This window comes from Aulonocara sp. 'chitande type north' Nkhata Bay, linkage group LG3, assembly GCF_057382095.1.
Source record: "Aulonocara sp. 'chitande type north' Nkhata Bay isolate Kocher_YH1m ecotype deep benthic linkage group LG3, A_spYH_male_GT1.1, whole genome shotgun sequence".
NCBI classification, from domain to species: domain Eukaryota; kingdom Metazoa; phylum Chordata; class Actinopteri; order Cichliformes; family Cichlidae; genus Aulonocara; species Aulonocara sp. 'chitande type north' Nkhata Bay.
The window spans coordinates 33,756,055-33,780,857 of record NC_141346.1 but is presented as its reverse complement, the minus strand read 5'-3'; the positions used below and the strand labels follow the sequence as shown (position 1 = coordinate 33,780,857).

At 40.2% G+C, this 24,803-nt stretch overlaps 1 protein-coding gene across 1 annotated transcript; it reads left to right on the top strand.

Annotated features, from left to right (window-relative positions):
- The first annotated feature begins 313 nt into the window (after positions 1–313).
- LOC147335257 (ras-related protein Rab-38) lies at positions 314–17,511 on the top strand. The gene is made up of 4 exons (XM_086277305.1): positions 314–1,075; positions 5,839–5,969; positions 11,255–11,404; positions 14,539–17,511. Exons 1-4 carry the CDS (start codon positions 883–885, stop codon positions 14,755–14,757), a joined length of 693 nt encoding a protein of 230 aa, XP_086133431.1. The 5' UTR covers positions 314–882; the 3' UTR covers positions 14,758–17,511.
- Positions 17,512–24,803: the final 7,292 nt, after the last annotated feature.

Genomic DNA, 24,803 nt, shown 5'->3' with positions numbered 1-24,803 from the left:
ACTGAGTCATTTTAAGTAAATAGCACTTCATGTAAAACCACTGAGCTCCCCTGAGCAAAGACCAACAGATAGGGCGAGTACAATGACAGCAGAGGAAACTAAACTTAGACCGAAGAAGGTGTCAGAGTGCCTCAGAACTGTTCCTGTTTGTGTGTCCAACCTCTGCACATCACAGCGTTTAATATGCGCGCTGTGCGTTTGAAAAGTACACACACACACACACACACACACACACACACACTGGCAGTATGTGGGCGTGACTTTATAAGACAGTGAGCTGCTGTCAGAAACGCAGTTTGTTCTCTGAAGTCGTGGCAGTAGAGCAAACTGCTGCAGAAGCGCGCACAGACCGCAGACTCATCAGATAACAGCGCCTCGTTTTTTCTCGTCCTTATCTCATCAGAGTTTTACGTAAAGCGTGATCTTCTTCTTTTCCATTTCACTGTTTAAATTGTGAAACAGCTCGTGGGTGTTTGGCCGGGACATAGAGCGGCCACGGAGATGTGAGCACCAGCGTCCCGGGACGTCATCGAGGTCAGCAGTCATCAGCTGTGGACTGTTACATGAGATCACTCCTGTGCCGCCTCCCCTTGTGCATCTGCGGCTCTCGGGCACACTCGCTTTCATTTATAACTTTTAACATGAACATTAAGATATGCGCACTTGTTGTCATTTGCGCCTGATCTACTTTAATAGCGCGTTCTGTTTTATTTATTTGCGAAAACCTGTTTTAAAAACCTTATTGCGCTTCAAAGTTGCTCTCGGGGAGTTCTCGATGGTGTTTGTTTTTATGCGAGAATCCACTATTTAAAAGCGTGACACTCTTCGCAGTTTTTGCACGTCTCGTTCACGCGGAATTCGTAACCGGGGTCTTCAGTAATCATGCAGCGCGAACGCCTGCTCAAAGTTTTGGTGATCGGCGACCTGGGAGTTGGCAAAACGTCCATCATAAAGCGTTACGTCCACCAGGTGTTCTCCCAGCATTACCGGGCCACCATCGGAGTGGACTTCGCACTCAAAGTGCTCAACTGGGACCACAAAACAGTGGTGAGGCTGCAGCTGTGGGACATCGCCGGTACGTGAATCATACTGTTATTGTTTTGTGATTGGAATGACACACCGCTGTACAGGTTAATGCTCACTCACTCACCCACTCAAGAAACACTATCACGAAAGGTTTTTAGTAGTAGATGCAGATGACAACTCTCCACTCAACCAAACCCAACGTAAATATCTGGATATTTTTCCAAAACACGTCAGATCCACACCAAATTTTATCGAGCTGTTCCTTTGCGCATGCACCATGTTGCTACAAAGTTGCATGAAAATCGGCTCCTAATGACCTCAGCAAACCAATAAAAAGTTAACTCCACCTTGTGGCGTTGTGTTTTTAAAAAAAAAAGGGGGGGGGGGGGGGACTCTGTGTCCCTCAGAATTATGCAAGCTTCAAACGTCCATCGAGGCTCAAAGGTCAAAGCTCTATATCAGTAATGCCAAAGTGAACTCTACTGTCAACTCAACCACATACAAGTACACAGAGAGACGAAAGTATGAAGCTCAGGGTCCGTGGTGCACACAAAGTGCAGTTAGAACAAGAAATAGAGACCAGTGCAAGTACGGACAACAAGTAAGGAGGTAATAAGAGAGTTGGGCTGCATGCATTATCTGTAATATAGCGTTGCTCGACCTACAGCGACTATAGAAAGATGTAACCAGTAATGTGCAACGTATACAGGACCCGCATTTCATAAGGACTTCCTTTACAAATCCTCCGAAGAACCTGTTGCTCCACAGGCATGCAGACAAATAGCACTGAAAACATGACCTTGGCCGAGTTCCCCTTTCACCAGCTGCAACAGCAGACTGATGTTTACTCAGAACTGCATAAGTACTTGTAACCCAATAATACGAGCCCACGAATCTGAAGGCGTACTGCTGCAGTGAAAGCAAAGGGACTGACCACGTCACGTCATCCACCACTGACTAAACATGACATAGAGATAGAGAGAGCAGTGTGAGGGTCATAGTCACGTGCAGCCGTCTTCATCCATAAGCTTGGGGGTCATTTTGGGACAGTCGGGTCAGGATTACTTACAGTAGAGTGTCTTGAACACAGCACACGGCAGGACACACAAGACATTAGTTGCTGCCGTCGCACCCAAGAAGAGTCTGGTACACAGATTCTTCAACCTGCCAGCTTGCTCACCTCTTCCTGTTCCTCATCCTCGTGTGGATGTGAGGAAGTTGGCAGGTTAAAGATGTCTAATAGAACTGCAATGGATACGTGCACCTGTTCTGGGTAAATTCTAGGGAAAAAAACATCTTTAGGAAAGTTCAAGCCTGTAAACAATGTGTATAAGACAGAGACACAGTTAGAGAGACAAGACCGAGATGGTTTGGACATGTGCAGGAGAGGGACACTGGATATACTGGACAAAGCAGGAGGGCCACAGAGGAGCTTCATGGATGTGATGAAGGAGGATCATTGTAATAGATGAGGATGCAGATTATCTATTGTAACAACAGAAGAAGAAGATGGGTTTTGTTACTTAATCAATAATCTTAGAATATTTCCGAACTTGCAGTGTGCATTTTTTTTGTCCTGCATGATTATCACGCAGTCAGACTCTTTCTTTTAAAATGGCACAAATGTCAAAACGTACTCCCGTACAAAGATGCACTCTTTATAAGCAGACGTCTTCCATTCATAATAAGTACAGATATCTTCAACGAGTCCCTCAAACACATTTATTAGGTGAATTACATGTTTCACTTCTGGTTCTGCAACATGTCATGTTGTAGATGGCTGAGGGGGAGATAACTGTGTTTACTTCCCCTGTGAATTTAGAGACACTTTCCTCTGACATCAGAAGCATAATGCAGCATAAAAGCAACAGAATCTTAAAGTCAAGTTGAGTAAATTCCCAGAAGCTCGGAGATCACAGAGTGGTCAGTGGTATGCTGCTCCTGGAGCTGTGGCGTATGCCGATGCTGCAAGAGTAAGCCAACATGTGACAGCGTCAGGCATCTGTTAGAAAGTACTTTGTAAAAGTTAAGTACCACTATACATATAAACAAACTCGCTCAAAGTTAAGCAAATGCATCTGTACTGTGCTCAATGCAAGTAAGCAGTAAACCCCAGAACAAACGTGCAGTAATCTGCATTTTCACACTCTTCAGCTGCTTTTTGCTGATGCATCTAACAATTATGTTGCACAATTTGAGAAGTGGCCTTGAAAAAAAAATGTGGTCAGCCATCATTCCTGCAGAGGCACATAACAAGCTCTCTGTATTCAGCTTATAAAACCCTCCCATGTGTCTCTTTAATTGCATGTAATTAGATTTTTTGGGAACTCCTTTCTTTCCGGTCTCACTGCTGTCTCCCTCTCACACACACAGACACACAAAGACACACACACTGTGTGTGCTGAGTGACGTGCCAGCTGATAAGAGTTATCATTTAAATGAAAAGGTCCGGCTGAGGCTGTTTTCTAGGCGGACTTTAGCAGCGAGGCAGGTCACGACTTGCTGCTAAACGACAATGAAGCTGCTGCGGTCACACAAACAGCCGGCATGTTGTCCTCACGGTGTGGATGTGGTGACCGTACAGCTGTTCTGTGCTGGCTTTTCTTAATATAGGGAAGCCGGTTGTTCAGGGTCACGAGGAGCATTTTCAAGTCACAAAGTTTTTGCATTTTCCCATTTGAATGTTTTATAGTTACAAATGTCAAGATAAAAAAATGTGAGTTGGTGTACGTTCTTTTTAGGTCAGCCTTCACAGAGTGCTTTTACATAGATGTTCTCTCTGTATAGTCATTTTTTTATAAGTTATAATGTCTTCTTTTTGTGTTTTCGTTTCTGATATGGTGACATCACGACTTTCCTCACCCACAAAAAAACATGGTGTTTATTACTTTAACATAGTAGGCGTTGTGTGTGATAGACAGATGTTATTATTGTTGTTGTCTTTGTTTTGTTTTTAGTTGTCATGTTTGCTTTCCATGCTGGTTCCAATCCATAGGAGCCAACAATCAGATGACACCCCCATGATCTAGCATTTTGGCAACAGAAGGAAAGAAAAACTCCCTTTTAACAAGAAGAAATGTCCAGCAGAACCAGACTCAGGGACCGGCGGCCATCTGCTGGGGGTGAGGGGGAAGGCGGGGAAAAGACACGCTGTGGAAGAGATTTAGATATTAATGATAACGCTGATTAAATGCAGAGGGGCGTATGAGCTGCCTGTTGGGTGGAGCTCTCACGTGGTGTTGACTCTGCCTGTCGCATTATACACATAGGATGCAAGAGCGATGTCAGTCTCGTAGGAGCACAACAACAAAAAATAAAAGGATATTACACATGTTCTGGTCTATTTACATAAACTGTTATATACAAAAAATAATGATCATGTGTACATTTACCTTTGAGTGAACACGGTCTCCTGGTTTTTAGATTGCCGGACTTGCTTATTTTAAATTCTGAAAACATTGGTCATTGGTGGTGTTGACCTTTGACCTCATACTATTAGTACTGATCAGATGGTGTGCAGAAAAAAAGGGAAAGGTACCATCTGCTTTTAGGAGACAGTTTGTGTGCTCGGTGTTTGGGCGCATGCGCAGGGTTGTGTGTCTGTGTGTGTCAGATGCTCCACTGCTGATTCACTGGTATATTGGGATCATGTGGAGCAAGTTAGTTTCCAGGATAGAGACTTAAATGTTCACACACATGCTTCTCTCATTTGCAACATTTTTTTAACAAGTGTGTGTGTCTGTCAGCAGTGAGAAGAACATATGCAGTTCCTGTATACAAAAAAAGTGTCTTATTGTGCTGGGAAACTAGGGTTAAATGTTTGATACTGGCAAAGATGTTAGTTATTATTATGAAAAGTGACCAGTTTTGGTATTAATGGTGTGACCCTCAGAAACTGATGTGATCACCCAAGCTATCATCACTTTAGATGGCTTGGTGCTGTGGCGTATGTCAGACTCTGGCTGGTCTGTTGTGCTTTTTTGTCTTCATTGTTGGTTGAGTGAGGTGCTCGTGCTGGGCTTTGAGAAATCCAGCTGGACTACTCTTTGCAGTGGGGGCTGCTGTGTGGGGTTCCAGTCAACATGAGTCCCGGATCTGCTGTTCCTCGCCTCCTCGAAATGGGGGGTGCTTTGCTGGCTCTCTCCTCCAGGCCTAGTCCTCTCCTTCCCCCGCTTCCTCTGACAACACATCACTCACACAAATAGGACGGGTTGGACCATTCAAGTGGCTTTGCTGGGTGTGGTGTGCGGTCATCTGTTTCTCCCTTTTTAATGACACCATAGTCACATCTCACCACACATCACCGTACATGTAGGATCTTTGGAGGCAGGAGCACTACCCAGAGGTAGGTAGGCGGGGCTGCGTGGCAGCGCAGACTGCCTTTCAATTTTACGTAAAACTTAGAGACCAAGGCTTTTAGGGATAAGCATTGATAAGCACGGTCTCTGGCTCATGTCACATTTCTCCCCTCTAGTTTTACTCACTTTCTACCTCTCTGCTAGGTGCGGGTCTGTAACATTGCGATCTCTCAAACTCATTTTTCAAGTATGGTCTGTGTCAAACACACAGTCACTCATATCCTATCATATGCTGCGAACACATAGCAAAATTGTATATTTGTTTATGTACCTCCCTCTGCTTTGTCTTTTTTGGCGCTGTGTGCTTTCTTACAGAAGCAGCGTTGTCTGTTCACCGTTGCTCCCGTTCTTCTCTCCTTTTTTTTCTATTTTTCTGCTTTAAATTTTTTTTTTTAAAAAGTCTCGTCTGTAAATTAACATTGGCCTGGGTTTGTCTTCTGTTTTCTTTAAAAAGGGCAGGAACGATATGGCAACATGACCCGTGTGTACTACAGAGAGGCCGTGGGTGCGCTCGTCGTCTTCGACATGACCCGGCTGTCCACGTTTCAGGCCATCCTTAAATGGAAAGGAGACCTGGACTCAAAGGTAAAAAATCAGAGATGAAGGAGGTGGAGAATTGAGAAGAGGAGTGTGGTGGGAATTAGGGCTGCCACAAACGATTATTTTGATAGTCGACTAGTCACCGATTATTTTTGCGATTAGTCGACTAATCAGATCATGCGTCTATTGGACGTAAAACTACAGCTTATTGCACCAGCAGCATCTGCTCTTAGATAACTATCATTAGCTTACAGCTTTAAGTGTTTAAGGTACAGTATGTGCTAACTAAAAATAAAGACAAGATGATAGTTTATTAAAGTTTAACGAAATTTGCAGATTGTCTCGGTGGAGTTTAATAAACTCGGCCGTCTGTTCTTTCCATGTAAAGTATAACAGGACACTGGAGTAAATTCTCTCCCATCTCACACTTCTGTTTAATCAGTTCTCTGTTTGACGTTTATTCAGCTGTGTAAAACTATAACTTTAATCTCAGCCAAACCGATTTACTGAGGAACAAATAAAACACTGAAAAAAGCCAAACAATAACATTTTTAAATTATCTGAGTGCATATCATGTTCAACCTGAGTAGCGAAACACCGCGGGGGGGTTGAAAATGATGTGCTGGGAGTCCGGTGTTCTCACCGGCTCTAGTGACCCTTGAACCCTCTAGCTGTCGAGCTGGTGGGTAACAGACGTCTCTGAAAACGTCGGAGCGCTTTTGCAGATATGTGGTGTCTTGATAAACCGAGCAGATATTTGAAGTTTGCACAGCTACATTCTCGCCTGAAAATATGTTAAAAGTTTATTTTGTGAAGCAGAAAGAATAATAGGGCTTAGGAGTTGACGTCACGTCGCAATGTATTGTGGGAGCGCGGTGCCATTTTCCGGGTCCATAAATCAAAACAAACACAGTGTGTTGGAACAACGACGACAAGAAACATGCTTAAAAGCAGCTCAAAAGAAAACGGATGGTATAGAGACCTATTACGTCCAGAGTGCATCGCAAATGTGGACCCATATGAAATATGGCAGTGGAATAAAGACCCAGACGACTTACCGCCACTGTCCTACCCCGATATCTTCACATATCTTGTTTGTGGAGTAAGCGCTTACACTGCGAACCAGTTTTGTAATTACAAATCGCTGGAGTGCATCGAGTGTAATGGCCATGGTTCACCCCCTACCACAGTTGATGTTATACATTTATCAATGAACTGCTAAAATCTCGTTGTCATATTATGTGCCCACAATTGTAAAGTTGATGCAAACGACCACATTGATAATCGGGCAAGATATTACAGCCATTTCATAGGCAGGCTTCCCAAAAGTTGTGAGAAAGAATTAGCAAATCGTTACATAGCACGTATGTCTGCAAAGTCACTCCATTCGATGTTTGTTCGCAATTTCTATAACCTCCGAGACCACCAACGATCATATTATTAAGCTATAAAGAGTGATATGAACATATATAGAACTTACCGGAATGAAATTGTCCGGTAAGTTAAGTGATATCTGGACATGGAAGCGAACTGGATACCAGCTCGTCTCACGGCTGCTATCCAGGCTAGATGCCTTCGTTTGGTAAGGTCCGCTATATGAGCTGCCTCATGTTGCTTCCAGGTTGGGAAAGAATAAAAAGACAAACCCTTTTTAAGCTTATTCTCTTGCCGGTTGTGCGATCGAACATTGCAGCTGACCACGCAGCAAGTACGAACCATGGCTGTTGTGTGTGCTTTCGCTCCTTTGTCGCTTGCGCTTTGTTTGGACCGGGAAAATGGCGCATCAGGCCAAAATCCTTTCCACGCCCACCCCCATGACATCACGCTCCAAAGCCCTATAAGAGTAATATTAAAACTAACTAAACTTGTTAGTTATCTTAGCTAAATTTTATTTTCACAAATGCAAATACAGTAACAAAAAACCTAATTTTAAACATTACTATAATGATGTTTTATGTTACATAAAATTGATTAGTGGATCACTTAACAAAAAGGCTATGAAAACTATTACTATTTGTAGTAATTACAAATTATTTGAATGTATGTAATTCTTTGTATTACACCCCCTGGCATATGTTAATTTTGTTCTGATTGTATACATGTTCTGTATACGGTTTCTTAATAAAGTTTAACATTTAAAAAAAAAAAGAGAAAAAAAAATATATTAAAACTAACTAGCTGCCGCCATTGTTGAAAACTGGAATTGGCTGGGCCGCGCTATGAATTCTGGGATTGTTTGGGCCACGAAGCATACACCCGACCCATCCTTCATAACTGGAGAAATGAAGGACGCATTTTTGGGCCGTGTTTGGGGGAGTCTTCGAATTTGGGCATGCTTCGCCGTGTTGCTGTAACGTAATTGGCCTACAAATGCGGCCTCCGAAGGATGCGGCCGCTAAATTTGGACACAGCTATGAAACCGGACACTGCTTCTTCTTCTTTGGGGTTTAATGGCAGCGGGCATCCCTGGACATGCAGTGCTGCCATCTTCTTTTTCAGTCCATTATTACATTCTTAAATCCTACTACTTATCCCTGCATCTTTTGGGATCTTACAAAGCTTCAAACGACGTGTCGACTATTAAATTAGTCGTAATCGTGACTAATCGACTAATCGTGGCAGCCCTAGTGGGAATAAGGCACGTTGAGTCCACAGGTCATAGTTTTGAGCCATCTTTATTGACCGCGGCTGCAGCTCTCAGCTGTCAGCCGCAGATGCATCACACCACAATACACCACCACTCGCACTTGTTGTAGTCAGCGGGCATGTTTGCGGATGCCACGCAGGTGCGTCCGCCCTCCCTGCATGGCACAGCAAGCCACGCCCCACCACAAGGATTTTGTGAAGGAGGAAATGAGTGCAGTTTAAAAAGTTTTAAGAAATGTATTTCTTTGCTCTGAATAAAAATCTACAAACTTGGGGCTGGGGCAAATAAATTTGCATGAATCAGGGTGAAAAATCTAATATTGTTGTAGGATTGAAGTAAATCAGACTTTCTGAAAAAGTTGGAACATTTTAAAATGTTAATAAAAACAACAGCAAAACAAAGAAAAACCCATGAACCTCTGCTCATATTTACTTCTGAAAAACTCTGCCTCTTTTTTCTACTCAATCATGTGACCAACCTGTTGGCAGCAAACCTAATTAGCTGCAAAATATTCCTTCAGCTCTTCCTTTCTAGTCTTTTGCTGCACACATCCCAACTTTTTCGAGACATGTTGCTGCCACCGGATTCACAATAAGCAAATCTTGTTACACAGCATCCCTACTTTTTGGAATTTGGGTTGTACATAATCTTAATGTAGTTTATTAACCAGAGTCTAGCATAACTAATGGTTTGTTTGGGGGCTCATGCTCAACAGGTTAAACGGACAAGCCCAGATCAAGTCACTAGGCTTTGTTTCCTCTTTCTCTAATAATTAAACATGTGATACTGGAATGCGCACAATCATGCACACTGGAGAGACCTTACTTAAAAAAAGGCACCTTATAGCTTTCACTAGAAGCTTATATTATATGAAAAATAAATAAGAAAAATTTTTTTTTCATGTTTTTCTTTTAACTTAAGATGATAAATCACAGAAGCTTGTTTACTTGCTAGTCTTGGTTCTATTTCACTTTGCAGATTGTAACTGATCTTAGATCAGTGAAAGCAGAGTTAGAGGCAGCATATCAGGTCAAAGTGAAAGACCAACATTTCTCCACAGTATGCATGTGCTTTGTCTCGCAGCTTGAAAACCTCTAGCCATTGTTGGCAGGATACCTATGCCTGTAAAACTGATGCACTGCATATTTCATATTTCAGTGGAACCTAAGCCAAGCAGAGTTGAGCCTGCTTCCAGAGACTGTGGTCAACTGTGTCAACAAGATGTCAACAATTTAAACGATAGATGCAAACAAGCGACAGGAGAAGCTTTATGACAGAGCACTGTCTGAGATAGAAGAGTGGTCACTTTACTTTGGCTTTAATTGATGTCTATTTTTATATTTTACTGAACAATTGCCTGCCTTGTTTGCGTTGGTGGAAAGCCACTGCTTAAAGTTAAATGTTGTGTTTTCATCCTGATTTAGCCAAAAAAAAAAAAAAAAGTGGTTTCTCAATAGTTGTGCATCCCCTTTTCTGTTTTCCTGTTGTTGGTGGTGGAGGTTTTTTTTGTTTTGTTTTTTACCTCACTTTTCCTTGTTTAATTCATTTTGGAAGTACTGTATTCAGGATAGCTAGCCTAGTTTGTGACTCAGCAATGTCAGGGAGAACGCAGCAGGTGGGATAAAGACAGTTGTATTCTACACATATCATTTTGTTACGATATATATGTTTTGATAATATATGTATTCAAGATCTAAAAATAATGGGAAATAAACTTTTGTACATTTTTGTGTGTTCATTTTTTATTTAGTTTTTTCTTGATTTCCTCTAATCCCCAGAATCCCCGTTTGCTAATCTGGGCTATTTTCCAGTTTGGTCATGAGGAAGCAGTCCTCAAATGACCAGCTTACTGTCAGCTTAGTATCAAATGACAGACAGCTGACTGACTGACTGATTTCATTTGCCACTTCAAAGCAGTAGAAGTACTTTACACAAAAGTGAAGTTGTTTTGTTTTCTTTTACACATCCAGCAGTTAAAGAGTTATATTTGGAGGTGTATTTCTTTTTTTTTTCACTGAAAAAGAAGAGACCTCAATAAAGACATTAAGGAGAAGAAAAACAAGTATAAAACAAAGACCACAAGTCAAGGCTATATATAGTGTGTGCATATGTGTGTTTCCTTGTGAGAAATGTCTCCTTTATTACCGACAGTGTTTTTCCAGCTTGATGCTAACTATGTTCAAAGATCTTCGGTGAGGCTTAGAGCTTCTTCTTAACAAATACAAATTATGCTTTGAGGGCTGTAAGATTGACGAAAAGCACATTTGCATACATTACAGCTTAACATTGAAACATTGAGCTGAAACTGTAATGCTCAGCAGGGGCTGCAGACAGAGGCCCATCCCTGCAAGCAATCCGTTTTATATTGTCATCTTACTCTCAGTGCCCTCTGCCTATCAACTATGTAATAGATAGCCAAATCAGTATTTATTTTTTTTATCACTGTATTACAAGCCTGATGCCTCTCTGATATCAATATAGATAAATAAATAGGCATAACATAACAGACAGATGCCATCACTTGATGCTGCTGTATCCCTTCACAAACTGCAGATTACAGTGAAGCACTTCAAATTGAGGCTCATCTACTGGAAGCTTCGACAGGTCTTTGTTGCTTCATCATGAATTATTTTCGTAAATTTTCATTGCATTTCTTTTTCCATCTTCCTCTGGGATTCATTAGGTTGCCCTCAGCAATGGGAGGCCAGTTCCAGCTGTTCTGTTGGCCAACAAATGTGACCAGCGGCGTCATGGTTTGTGCCCCAAGCTGCCCAAACTGGAGAACTTCTCCAAAGAGTACGGATTTGTCGACTGGTATGAAACCTCTGCCAAGGCAAGATGAGATTATTTTCTGTTTCTGTCTTCCTGTCAGCATTTAATGGGTGTTAGATTTGGTCACAATAAACAAGCCACACCCCCTGTCTTACTGTAAAGCTTATAGTTTAGCATGTGTATATATGTCTGTGTGTATCGCTTCCACAACTGGTGTGCCAATCTTAACAAAACTTTGTATGATTATCATCACATATACAGTTATTATTCTCATTATCATTCTGATGATTATGATCAAGTTTTTTTTAAAAAGAAAGGAAAAAAATGTTTTCTTATATCCCAATTCTTCAGATTTCCACGATCAGCGTATGTCCCCATTTGTAACTTAACGGTCACCAAAGTTTGTATCCAGGGGAAAATTTTGTTTTTTGACCAATAAATACTGAATGAGAAATTTAAAAAATGTTGTAGGCAGCTAGTAATGTAAGGCTGTAAAAATGTTTATTTCTGCTGCACGCATGTGCATTTTACCATGGGAGTCAATGGGGACCGACTCGCTTTTAGAGGCAGCCTCAAGTGGCCACTACAGGAACTGCAGCATATAGCACGCCTGCGATGGCTTCATTTTTTCTTAGCCCTGGTGTCATGAATCAAATGAGTGTTTGGAACCCAAATGGAGGTTGGTTTTAGGTAAAGCTTTATTTTGCATTGTTGAATTTCCACCAGAAAAGTCCACCAGAAACACAAACACGATCCAAAACTTAGTGGAAAATGCGCATAGAGGAAGCTAACAAAGACTAAGAGGAAGACTGTTATGTATTCGCAAGGGTGACAAGAGGCAGGTGACAGTAATCTAAGACAATGAGACAGAAGGGGAAGTAAAACTAAACACACTCTAGAGACAAGACAACTATTAATATAAAACAAGAAGTGAGAACTGTAACTAAACGGAGAACCACCGACAATTAGAAGAACTTCGCTGTGTTATCCAGGAAACATTCAGAATGAATAAAACTGAGGAATATATTTAATTAATTAAGAAAAAACAAAATACTAAAATACTCTAGAAAATATTAAGCTTAATACGCATGTGCTGCTGTAACAATTGAACAATTGGGATTAAAAAATTATCTATCAACCAAAGAAACAATTCAACCCCAAAGCTTCAAAAGCCCACAGTCTGACCTGGGGTGATGACACCCAGAGGGTACAGGGTTGAAAACAGTGTTGTCAGCACCGTCTCATTTACATACTGGCCCCTTACAAATATAAAGCATGTCTTCTTCTAGGCTGTTAGAAGAAAAGAAGTTAGGTACATCAGGTTATAGTGAATGCCATGTTCACATAATATCCAGTTATATAAGTTTTCATGATTCAGTCACAGCTGGCTCTCGTAGCTGCCAACTCGCAGAATTCAATTAGTTCGTATCGGCTAAAAGTACCAACAGAAAAACTTGGAATTCAGTTAAATCTTAAAAGGAAAAAAAAGTGAGAACACGGCGCTTACTGTGGCTCATCTGTTGATCCAATTTATTTAAATTAAAGGTGGAAGGCTGGAAGCACAGCTTTTCATTCTTCACCTTACAGAACCTTCAAAGCCTCATGTCCTCTTTTTACCCGTTACATAACAGAAACAAGTTGAGACACACACACACACACCACCTCAGGAAATGAGGAGTGCTCTAGTAGACTTTAGTGAGTTTCCTTTTTTAGTAGATGTTGTAGACAAAAAGAATATTTGATCAGTTATTTAAAGACGTTAATATTTGAAATATTTCACCTTTACGATGGAAAAATGATTAATATAGATGTTCAGCTGTAGCTGCTCCCATTAAAGATTATCAGAGTTTCAGGTAATGAAGTTTCAGTGTACGTGCCAAAAGCTCAGGATTCAGACAACCGTGAATGCTCCATTTTAATGTTTGTTTACTCTTTTACTCAACATCAGCAATAGCTGAAATCCCTAATACGGTCATCACAGGCACACATAAGCTCCACCCCCTGCTGTTCAAACCCTTTGTTTCCAGTGGGCACCCAATCAGAAAAAAGTTGCCTTAAAGAGACGGTGGTCTGAAAGAGAAAGGAGTTAAATGATTAGAACGAGAAGATCTTTATTGCCATTAAATGAACGAGCATACAGAAATATTTCATCCCCCTACAGTTCACAACACGCACAAGAAAATAGGAATTGCTGCTAAAGGGCTGCAATACAAACTCAAAAAAAGCAAATTGGTAATAAATAATAACAAAATGAGTTGGCATAAGAGGAACAGTGTGGCAACTTGTTAAAGCAATCACATGATTTTGTGTAGACTGATTTAACCCACAATAGTGTTAGGATTTTGTACTGTTAGAGGGAAAGTTGTGAACAGAGAACGTACTGGGTAAGCGGTATCTCTCGAACTCAAGAAAGCTGCGTTTTAAAAAAAGAAGCCACGTGGTGATGGCTTAAATGAACACGTTCTCTATTGCACATCTTTGCATTGTTTGTTGTTGTTGTTGTTCGGGTCTGCAGGAAGTATATCTGTGTTTTCTTTGTGACTGCTAATGTGTCTCTTCCTTGTTAGATAATCTTTGCTGCACCAAGGCAACTGTAAATCATGCAAAGCAAATTTAGGACAAAATGAAGTTGAAGCTGTGGTTCCCAGTAGGTCACCATTCTATTGAAAATGCACCCTTTTCCAGCTGTTCTGGACTCTGCAGACATGTGCGCAGAGATGCCCAAACCTCCCTGTCCTCAGCCACCTCCTCCAGCTCTTAGAGACAAAGCACTGAGACATTCCCAAGCCGGTCCTGGGGTAGACCTAGGACACCAGTGTGTCCTAAGTCTACCCCGGGACATACAGGAAGTGGCTCACTTAGCTGGCTCCCTTTGACCAAAATGAAATGACCAAGTTCCTAACTCTATCAATAAGCTGAGCCCAGCCACCCTTCAGAGAAAGCTTGTTCCTGCTGCTTGTGTCCATTATCTCTTTCTTTGGGTCATTACCCAGAGCTCTTTTAAATCCAAACAAGACGAGTTTTAGTCATTCGTCCAAGTTTTTCCTGAGTGATTAAGCGCCTAAAGACAACCCTTAAATACTTAAATGGACAATATGGTGGATTTTACTGTTAAGACATTTCACTATTTCTACCTCCATCGAAACTTCTTCAACCCTTCAGCTTCATCCTATCTCTCTCTCTTTCTCTCCCCAGGACAACACCAACATCGACGCTGCCATCACATGCTTGGTGAAAAGCATCATGTCTGTGGAAGAGGAGAGAGCGCTGGCTGAAGCCACCAGTGGCGCCTGTAAGGGCGATCCAGATGGCAGCGTTCTTGTTCTGCCTCGCTTTGACTACAACACAAAGGAGAAGGGACTCGGTGGATGTTCGGGGTGCCTGTCAATTAAACCAAAACAAGACCAGGACTGAAGGACTGTCTGAACCAAAAGACTGCAGGAACATGCAGAGGATGGTGTGGATGACTCTACTCTCCATCACTTTCTCCTCACTGACCTTTCCTGAGAGAATTTAATAGAATTGATGTTTCTGGGTTTTTGGGTTTTTTTTTTTAGATTTTTCAGGAAAAAAAATCCATCTAATATTTTTAACCAAATAATTAAGTTGTTGTGTTTTTATATCGGACTCTGATTCAAAATGAGTTCAGTCATTGCAGCAATCTCTTATTTGGAGAATGTGACCAATAGCACTTTTTATGGCTTTTAAAGGAAATTTGTCAAAATAATGTTTTCCCAAAATTTGTATTTATCTTATCTGCTATTTTTAAGGTTTGTTTTTTTTGTTTGTTTGTTTGTTTGGGGTTTTTTTGCATTGATGCTTCTATTGTAGCAGAGACAGTAGGTGTGTGAAATTTGCAACTTTGTCCAACAAGTGTTTTTTAGTTTTTAGTCTTTAAATTGCTTTGAGTTATGACTGCTTTGTAAGTTACTACTGTTTGCCTTAGAGCAGCGGTCCCCAACCCCCGGGCCTCGGACACGTGAGTCGTTTGGTACCGGGCCGCGAGAGTTGAGGCTCAGGTGTGAAATGTATGGTTTTCAGGGTTTTTATCGGTTTTCAGCGTTATTTTGTTATCATTTTTATCGTTAACTCGGTTTTCCTGGGTCTTTTCACGTGTGTTATGAATAAATCTTCTTTTTTTCGGTACCGGTACTAGTTTTATTTCGTTGTATTTATCCGCGACACCTTAAAGGCCGGTCCGTGAAAATATTGTCGGGCATAAACCGGTCCGTGGTGCAAAAAAGGTTGGGGACCGCTGCCTTAGAGCAGTGCCAAGTAGCTCCTTATTGTTCATTTTTAATATTTAATTAAAAAGATTTGTTGTTCTGTATTTGATCTTTATTTGTTAAAAAAACAACTTTATGTATAAGATGGAGTATTTCTTAATGTTTATAGGGGGAAGTTGTGTTCAGCTAAAGGAGAGGAGTTTAAAGGCCGTTGTATATGCTTTTGACCACTAGTGGTGCTATAGATCAGTGGTTTTCTTTCTTTTTATATCTCAAGATCCTGTCTGTCTGAGATTGAGGAGGGTTATTTGAAGTGTGCTTTTCATGTAAGCTGTAATGTATAGCATATTATTAGCCAAGAAATATACCAAACTGTGACTTTTTATGGAGCTTAAGGAGCCACAGACATATTAGGAGTGGAATAGGGTTCATCTGTACTGACAATTTTTCTGCCATGATCGTCCACAATACTGCAACAAAATAGCATTTTCCATGTCAAACACCAGACTGTTGATAATTATTATTGATGGTGTGAATTTTGAATCTTTGAGTTGTCAGACCTCCCCAGCTCGTCTGAGACCAGCAAGGAAGCATAATGTTTATATATGTGCAACATGAATGCAAACCTGGAGCCCAAAAACTGAAATAGACTGGCAGTTTTTGAGTTTGGTGTCCACTTCACTTTAATACTAATGATCTATGCAGGTTTGAATTTGTTTGATGAGAAATAAACTGCACTGTTTTATACATCATACACAAGAAAGTATCGTGTCCCTGCAACACGGTTGTGTTTGTCTAAGGCAAAAGGTACAAGTCTTACCAAGGTTTTAATCCCTAACACTGTTCCATTCTAAAGATTTTCCCTTGTTTGCATCCATCCTTTAAATTACTGCTATCTTGTGGCTTCAGTGGCTGTTCTCTGCAGAAGCACGCTGGACTCTGCTTGACTTGAACCCCACTGAAATATGTAGCACCCGTTAATTTCATGGGGATGTGGGTTGGCAAGCTGAGAGACCGACAAATGTTTCTGGTTGTGTATTGTTGATAAATCAGACAAGCTGCTGCTGGCTGGCTCAGGTTCCACTGCTCTGAGATCAGTTACCATCTGCGCTTTGTGTGGAGACAGAGCACTGGCGAGTAATCAAGCCCTCTGGGATTCATCCTCGTAACAGATAAGTTTCCTCTTGCTAAACATCATGCAGTGTGGAAACATTTTCAATATCTCCTTTAGTACATAAGCAAAGAAAGCTTTGCTGGTGCAGGGGAGACATCGGCTCTTGCAGCAGGTCTTGTGAGCGCTCAATTATCCAATTAAGGAAAGTCCACAAAGTTGATTCGTAGCATTTTCAGTGTGAGAAACGTCGCTCATCCAAGTGATTTCTTCAGGTGTCGGCGTCTCTGCTCGTCTGTCTGCTAAAGTCACCACAAACTACTGCATCACTGCCATGGTCGCCACATTTTTATTTATTTTCTTTGGTTTAATTTAAGCAAAGTTGGGTTATTTAACCTAGGGTGGCCATATTTTGGTTTCCAAAAAAAGAGGACACTTGTGCCAGTCATAAAGAACTTTAATAATACTGTTTACTTAAAGAAAACTTTAACATATTTAAACTATGCCTTCTCTGTGTGGTTAATGAACGGTAAAATAAAAACTGTCATATAGGTTTTACAAGTCAACAAGTGCACAAAAAAAAGAGGACGGTTGGTCACCCTATTTAATCTCCATTGTCTCTGGGGTCTCACCATTTTCCCTAAAATACTATAAACCAAAGGCAATCCAACCAAATGTTCATATTTGATGAGCCGTTTTTAATTTTCCACCGAATTAAAATGTAATTGTGCTACATGACACTGTAAACGGATAGTGAGCATTGGTATGTAAACAAAGGAGAACCACCGGCGTTGCTGTCAACTGTCCCTGTTTCTTCTTCTGTTTCTTCTTTACTAACAATAAACGTTTTTTTTACATTTGTGTTATTTAACACTTGTCAAAACTTAAAACTTTAAGCAATCTCATCACACTACAGTGCTTCAGTAGAAGCACAATAGTCATGCTTTTTCAATGTGCATGCTTTGAACAGTTGTGATTGTGTCAGATTATATATGAGTCTGCGAAGAAAACGTTTCTTTCTGCAACCAGCCTGTCATATTAATGTGTGCACACAGTCTGACTGTTTATTGGCGCTCTTCTCAGCACCACAGCAGGAGATCGCTTAATGTTTGATCTCCAGCCTTGATGATGTAAAGATTTGTATTGTTTTAAGATAATTAACTGAATAGTGCTTTTATGGTACACGTAATAACCGTGCATTTGTTTTTGTTTTTATTACTCGTTCAGGAGAAAACTGCAGCAATTACCAGCACTGTAACAACAAGCAAAAATGGACATGGCAGGTGGTGCACAAAGCAACCAGTGTATACAGGTATACGCTTTAATCTTCAGCAGGAACTGTTCCTGTTTGTTGGGAATTATAGTTTATTTAAAACAATTGCACCGCTATTAATGTGCACAAAATGGGCAATGTGCAATAGATCCTGGTACTGTCTAAACATCTTTGGCCACAACTCATTTCTGTATATTTAGTTGGAAAAGTGTAGTATATAAAGCGCAAACCAGAGTTTGTATAATCGTACTTCTCTCCTGGCCTCCTCCAGACTTTGACAAAAATGTCAAATTTTTATTAATCAGCTCATCAGACAACAGGGTTTTTTTCCCCAGTAATTTCCATACCTCAGCCTTATCTCTACCCATACGGAAAAGAAATAGTAAAAACTTATATGTGATTACTCATGAAAGTGGCCACTTTCTCATTACTTTCATACATTGTTTTAGTAAGTATCCAAAACATACAAGTTTCATTATATAATTTCTCAAGGGATCTTATATCTGTTTTCACTCTTATATGCTTTTCATACAAGTTTCACACAAGACGGATACAAACTTTATAAGATTTATATATATCTTTTCCATATGGGTACCTTTAAAATAATTTCTTGACAGCCACCCTTTCACTGACCATTGATGAGGCTTCAGTGATCAGCTGAAAGGCCAGATATATCTCTCACATCCTGATCCTGGTGAATTTTCAATGATAACTGAATTATTGATGTAAAATTTAAATCACGGAGCAGCTAAATTAAAGTCAGATTGAAGATGGTTTTGAGTCGGTGCTTGATGTTACATGAATCACAACCACTCTTTACTCAATTCTAGAGCCATTATAAGCAAATTTGATTTACACTATGGTTCATTTATTGATGTTAAATTTAACCGTCAGGGGTTGCATTAAGGAGTGGCCTCACTATTGGTCTTAAACCAAGGGTGTCAAATATAAGGCACAGGGGCCAGAGTCAGACCCACAATGACTCCAATCTGGCCCACTGGACAGCTTTGGACAATGTGAATAAGGGCAAACATTTTGGACTTCTAACTGCAATTTCTTCTATTGTTTTTATGGTTAAAGTTTGAGGTTTTTTTACAACGTGTAACATAATCATTTTTAAAAAAAGAAAATACAATAGTAATAAAATAAAATGGGAAGTTTCTGTTTTATAATTTAAGGACATTATCAGTAATGACCAGAACGTTTTCTGTAATTTTACACATTAATTTCTTAAAGTTAGAGTCATGCTGACAGATTTCTCTTTTACTACGGCAGCATTTCTTTACCATGTAGAAAAAACGAGGCGCACTGTTGAAATTGTGCTTCTTTTTCTCATATTAAGATATCTCAGAGTTCAAACGTGCAGTTAAACTTCTTGACGCTGGCAGAGAGGCAAGTTTTACTGTTTCAGCCCACTTAACTAAAGTGAGCGCTACCTATGATAGTCTAGCCTTAAACACCCCAATGGCGCCCCCTGGTGTTTAACTTGTGATGTTACAATTATGGAGCAGGAAACAATAACAAGGAGCACTGTGTACATGGTACAGTGTACCATTTAATCAGCATCAGCTGCTTTTTTCTCCTTGATATAATCTTGTAAATAATAATTGTGTCAGTTAAAAATAGAACAGCTTGAACATTTTTGCAGTTTTTACTTTTATTTCTTTTCCATTCTTTACTTTTATGTCTTTCCAGACGAATACTTGTGAAATTACATAGAAACCATCAGAGTTCCTGTTACTCTACATGTCCGCACAGACATAACAGTGCTGCATGTTTACTGCTGAAACTATATGGCCAGTGACACTGAAGCACAAAGCTGGCTATAGGCTATGCCCTTCCCTCACAGCTAACAGTAATGCTATACTAGTACAGGCTCTGGTTTGATCTCATATCAATCAAGTAATTCTATCCTTCCTGCCTTACCACACAGATTTCAGCAGATTCAAAATGCAGCTGTTGTGTTTTTATTAGAACAGCTTTCATAGGACCCCCTTCCTTCAGCAGCTAAAATACGGCAATGATTTTAAGATTCTGCTTCGTATTTTCAAGTCTCCATAATCTCTCTAATATTCTGCACATCTCCACTCCTTTCTGTACTCTGAGATCATCCTCCTATTTTACTCTTTCCCACACCACATTTCCTTTCTGCTAAAGCATATAGTTAGGGCTGGATCAGGTGACCCTGAATCCTCCCTTACTTATGCTGCAATGGGGGATTCCCATGATGCATTGAGTTTTTCCTTTCCAGTCACCTTTCTCACTCACTATGTGTTAATAAACCTCTCTGCATTGAATCATACCTGTTATTTATCTCTGTCTCTCTTCCACATCTTCCATCCCGCTCTTAACCTGGTTCTGCCGAAGGTTTCTTCCTGTTTTACCTTCCCACTGTCGCCAAAGTGTTTGCTCATAGGGGTCATATGATTGTTGGGTTTTTCTCTGTATGTATTATTGTAGGGTCTGCCTTACAATATAAAGCACCTTGAGCTGACCGTTGTTGTGATTTGACACTATAAATAAAACTAAATTGAAATTCACAATATTGGTTCTGTCCCTTTAATCTTTAAAGCCAGCCATAAAACACATTTTAATCTCACAGATTATGTTTGATTGTTATTTATTATTATACATTTTCAGACATTATTCTTATTATTCTAGATCAAAATTTAAATAAAGACAAAACTTGGGTGTATGAGTCTTTTTCGACCCTGAAAATTTAATATGGGTAGCTGCTGTATTGCAATGTTAGAAACTAAAAAATGAGTGAAAAAGAACAAAGTTTAGACTTGTCACTATCAGGATCATTATAATTAACTAAAAATAACAAATAAGATGAAACTTTTACATACTGAAAGAGTTTTGTCATGTAGCTAAATCAAAAGTGGCATTATAGAGGAAAGAAATGTACAGGGAGTGCAGAATTATTAGGCAAGTTGTATTTTTGAGGAATAATTTTATTATTGAACAACAACCATGTTCTCAATGAACCCAAAAAACTCATTAATATCAAAGCTGAATGTTTGTGGAAGTAGTTTTTAGTTTGTTTTTAGTTTTAGCTATTTTAGGGGGATATCTGTGTGTGCAGGTGACTATTACTGTGCATAATTATTAGGCAACTTAACAAAAAACAAATATATACCCATTTCAATTATTTATTTTTACCAGTGAAACCAATATAACATCTCCACATTCACAAATATACATTTCTGACATTCAAAAACAAAACAAAAACAAATCAGCGACCAATATAGCCACCTTTCTTTGCAAGGACACTCTAAAGCCTGCCATCCATGGATTCTGTCAGTGTTTTGATCTGTTCACCATCAACATTGCGTGCAGCAGCAACCACAGCCTCCCAGACACTGTTCAGAGAGGTGTACTGTTTTCCCTCCTTGTAAATCTCACATTTGATGATGGACCACAGGTTCTCAATGGGGTTCAGATCAGGTGAACAAGGAGGCCATGTCATTAGTTTTTCTTCTTTTATACCCTTTCTTGCCAGCCACACTGTGGAGTACTTGGACGCGTGTGATGGAGCATTGTCCTGCATGAAAATCATGTTTTTCTTGAAGGATGCAGACTTCTTCCTGTACCACTGCTTGAAGAAGGTGTCTTCCAGGAACTGGCAGTAGGACTGGGAGTTGAGCTTGACTCCATCCTCAACCCGAAAAGGCCCCACAAGCTCATCTTTGATGATACCAGCCCAAACCAGTACTCCACCTCCACCTTGCTGGCGTCTGAGTCGGACTGGAGCTCTCTGCCCTTTACCAATCCAGCCACGGGCCCATCCATCTGGCCCATCAAGACTCACTCTCATTTCATCAGTCCATAAAACCTTAGAAAAACCAGTCTTGAGATATTTCTTGGCCCAGTCTTGACGTTTCAGCGTGTGTGTCTTGTTCAGTGGTGGTCGTCTTTCAGCCTTTCTTACCTTGGCCATGTCTCTAAGTATTGCACACCTTGTGCTTTTGGGCACTCCAGTGATGTTGCAGCTCTGAAATATGGCCAAACTGGTGGCAAGTGGCATCTTGGCAGCTGCACGCTTGACTTTTCTCAGGTCATGGGCAGTTATTTTGCGCCTTGGCTTTTCCACATGCTACTTGCGACCCTGTTGACTATTTTGAATGAAACGCTTGATTGTTCGATGATCACGCTTCAGAAGCTTTGCAATTTTGAGACTGCTGCATCCCTCTGCAAGATATCTCACTATTTTTGACTTTTCTGAGCCTGTCAAGTCCTTCTTTTGACCCATTTTGCCAAAGGAAAGGACGTTGCCTAATAATTATGCACACCTGATATAGGGTGTTGATGTCATTAGACCACACCCCTTCTCATTACAGAGATGCACATCACCTAATATGCTTAATTGGTAGTAGGCTTTCGAGCCTATACAGCTTGGAGTAAGACAACATGCATGAAGACGATGAAGTGGACAAAATACTCATTTGCCTAATAATTCTGCACTCCCTGTAGTGTTTGTGTTTGTTCATTTGGTAAAATGACATAACTTGTATGAGAGGCAAATTTATTAAAACCCAAAAGTTGAACATGTCATAAATTGTAAGTAAATCAACAGATAAAGCAAGCAAACAACAAATAAACCCAAATGACTTGAAAGAGAGCAAAAGAAAGAGAGAGGCATAGACTGGTAGCATATATTAACCAAGATGCAACTATTACTCTAAATAAGCTGCTTCACTACAAGCCACACAAACCTACAAGTGAATGTAGGAGCCTAAAAGCACCACAGGGCCCTACTTGTATAGTTTTTTTTTAATGCAAATTCAATTCACTTGGTGAATTTTGAGTTTAGTTCTGTGTTTGTTTTTTTTATTGTAATCTACATTTAATTGCTAACGTTTTTCATATAATCCAGAACCATCTTCAGAGTTACATCTTTTAATTGAATGAGGTTCATGAATATTAATTACTGTTTCTATTAAGCTAGCAAACAGGAAACATGGGTACATATGCTATGATCATTATAGTATGGTATAGTATATACTATATAGGACGCTGCAAAACAATATATAGTGACAAGCAATTCAGATATTGCAATTTAGTTGTAGACTATGACGCTCCATTTGATGCTATACACATATATATATATATATATATATATATATATATATATATATATATATATATATATATATATATATATATATATATATATATACACACACATACATACATACATACATACACACACACACATTAGGGGTGCAACGATTCAGTTCGATACTTTGGTGTCATGCCTTTTTAATTTGGCATTTATTAAAATTATAAATATATATTTTAACTCAAAAGTACAGTTTTTAAATTTAATGTTGCTGAAACAACAAAGTAATAAGAAAATAAATCTATCTGATCGAGAAATCACTCATCTTTGGAAAAGAGAGTTTATTACAGAGAAATGTCTCTTTCCAAAATAAAAGCTATACTATCCGCTTCTTCTGGGCTATATTCTCAGCAGCATATTAAACATGTCAGGTCCCCATAAGGAGAATCATGTGCTAACGGCTGTCTAAATGACTCGGGTAAAGTTTGTAGCATGCGTGCTTGTTGTTTTTGTCTGTTTCCACTTGTCTTTGCACTAGGATGATGTCGGAGTAAATGTGCAGTCATATTCGTTGTGTTGCCACTAGTGCTGTCAGCGTTAATCTCGTTAAAATGACATTAACGCCATAATGCAGCAAATCTCCGTTACCGCGGATCTCCCCATGTGTGGGCCTGGAGGCGTCAACACGTTAACAAGCTAACTGCGCTAACGCACTAGTTCCCACCAATGTAATTGAGCATTGCGTGGCACATCCGACATACTGTTTTACTTTTGTCCATGACGCGCTTACCATCAGGGTCATACGTCACATGAAAACCAAGATATTTCCAAACGCCAGATCTGAATGAGGGTGGGGGAGGTTCAATTTCGGGGAGCGTTGAGGCAGTTGCCATGTTGCAACGAGCTTAGCTTCTGTCTTGCTAGCTTGCGCTACGCTCAGTGGAGTAGTTGAACACAGATCCACTGAGCGCTCAACACAGACAGCATCGTCAGAAGAAAAGTTGATAAAATAAATAAAACATTTTGTATTGTTCGATACATATGAGTACTGAACCAAAAGCACTGTATCGAACGGTTCGATATTGATACGAGTATCGTTGCACCCCTTATATATATACAGTGGGGCAAAAAAGTATTTAGTCAGCCACCGATTGTGCAAGTTCCCCCACATAAAATGATGACAGAGGTCAGTAATTTGCACCAGAGGTACACTTCAACTGTGAGAGACAGAATGTGAAAAAAAAAATCCATGAATCCACATGGTAGGATTTGTAAAGAATTTATTCGTAAATCAGGGTGGCAAATAAGTATTTGGTCAATAACAAAAATACAACTCAATACTTTGTAACATAACCTTTGTTGGCAATAACAGAGGTCAAACGTTTACTATAGGTCTTTACCAGGTTTGCACACACAGTAGCTGGTATTTTGGCCCATTCCTCCATGCAGATCTTCTCGAGAGCAGTGATGTTTTGGGGCTGTCGCCGAGCAACACGGACTTTCAACTCCCGCCACAGATTTTCTATGGGGTTGAGGTCTGGAGACTGGCTAGGCCACTCCAGGACTTTCAAATGCTTCTTACGGAGCCACTCCTTTGTTGCCCGGGCGGTGTGTTTTGGATCATTGTCATGTTGGAAGACCCAGCCTCGTTTCATCTTCAAAGTTCTCACTGATGGAAGGAGGTTTTGGCTCAAAATCTCACGATACATGGCCCCATTCATTCTGTCCTTAACATGGATCAGTCGTCCTGTCCCCTTGGCAGAAAAACAGCCCCATAGCATGATG

Coding starts and splice junctions, on each gene's coding strand:
- LOC147335257 (XM_086277305.1), top strand. CDS start 883: ATGCAGCGCGAACGCCTGCTCAAAGTTTTGGTGATCGGCGACCTGGGA. Junction 5,970..11,254: donor AAGGAGACCTGGACTCAAAG/GTAAAAAATCAG, acceptor GGGATTCATTAG/GTTGCCCTCAGCAATGGGAG. Junction 11,405..14,538: donor GGTATGAAACCTCTGCCAAG/GCAAGATGAGAT, acceptor TTCTCTCCCCAG/GACAACACCAACATCGACGC.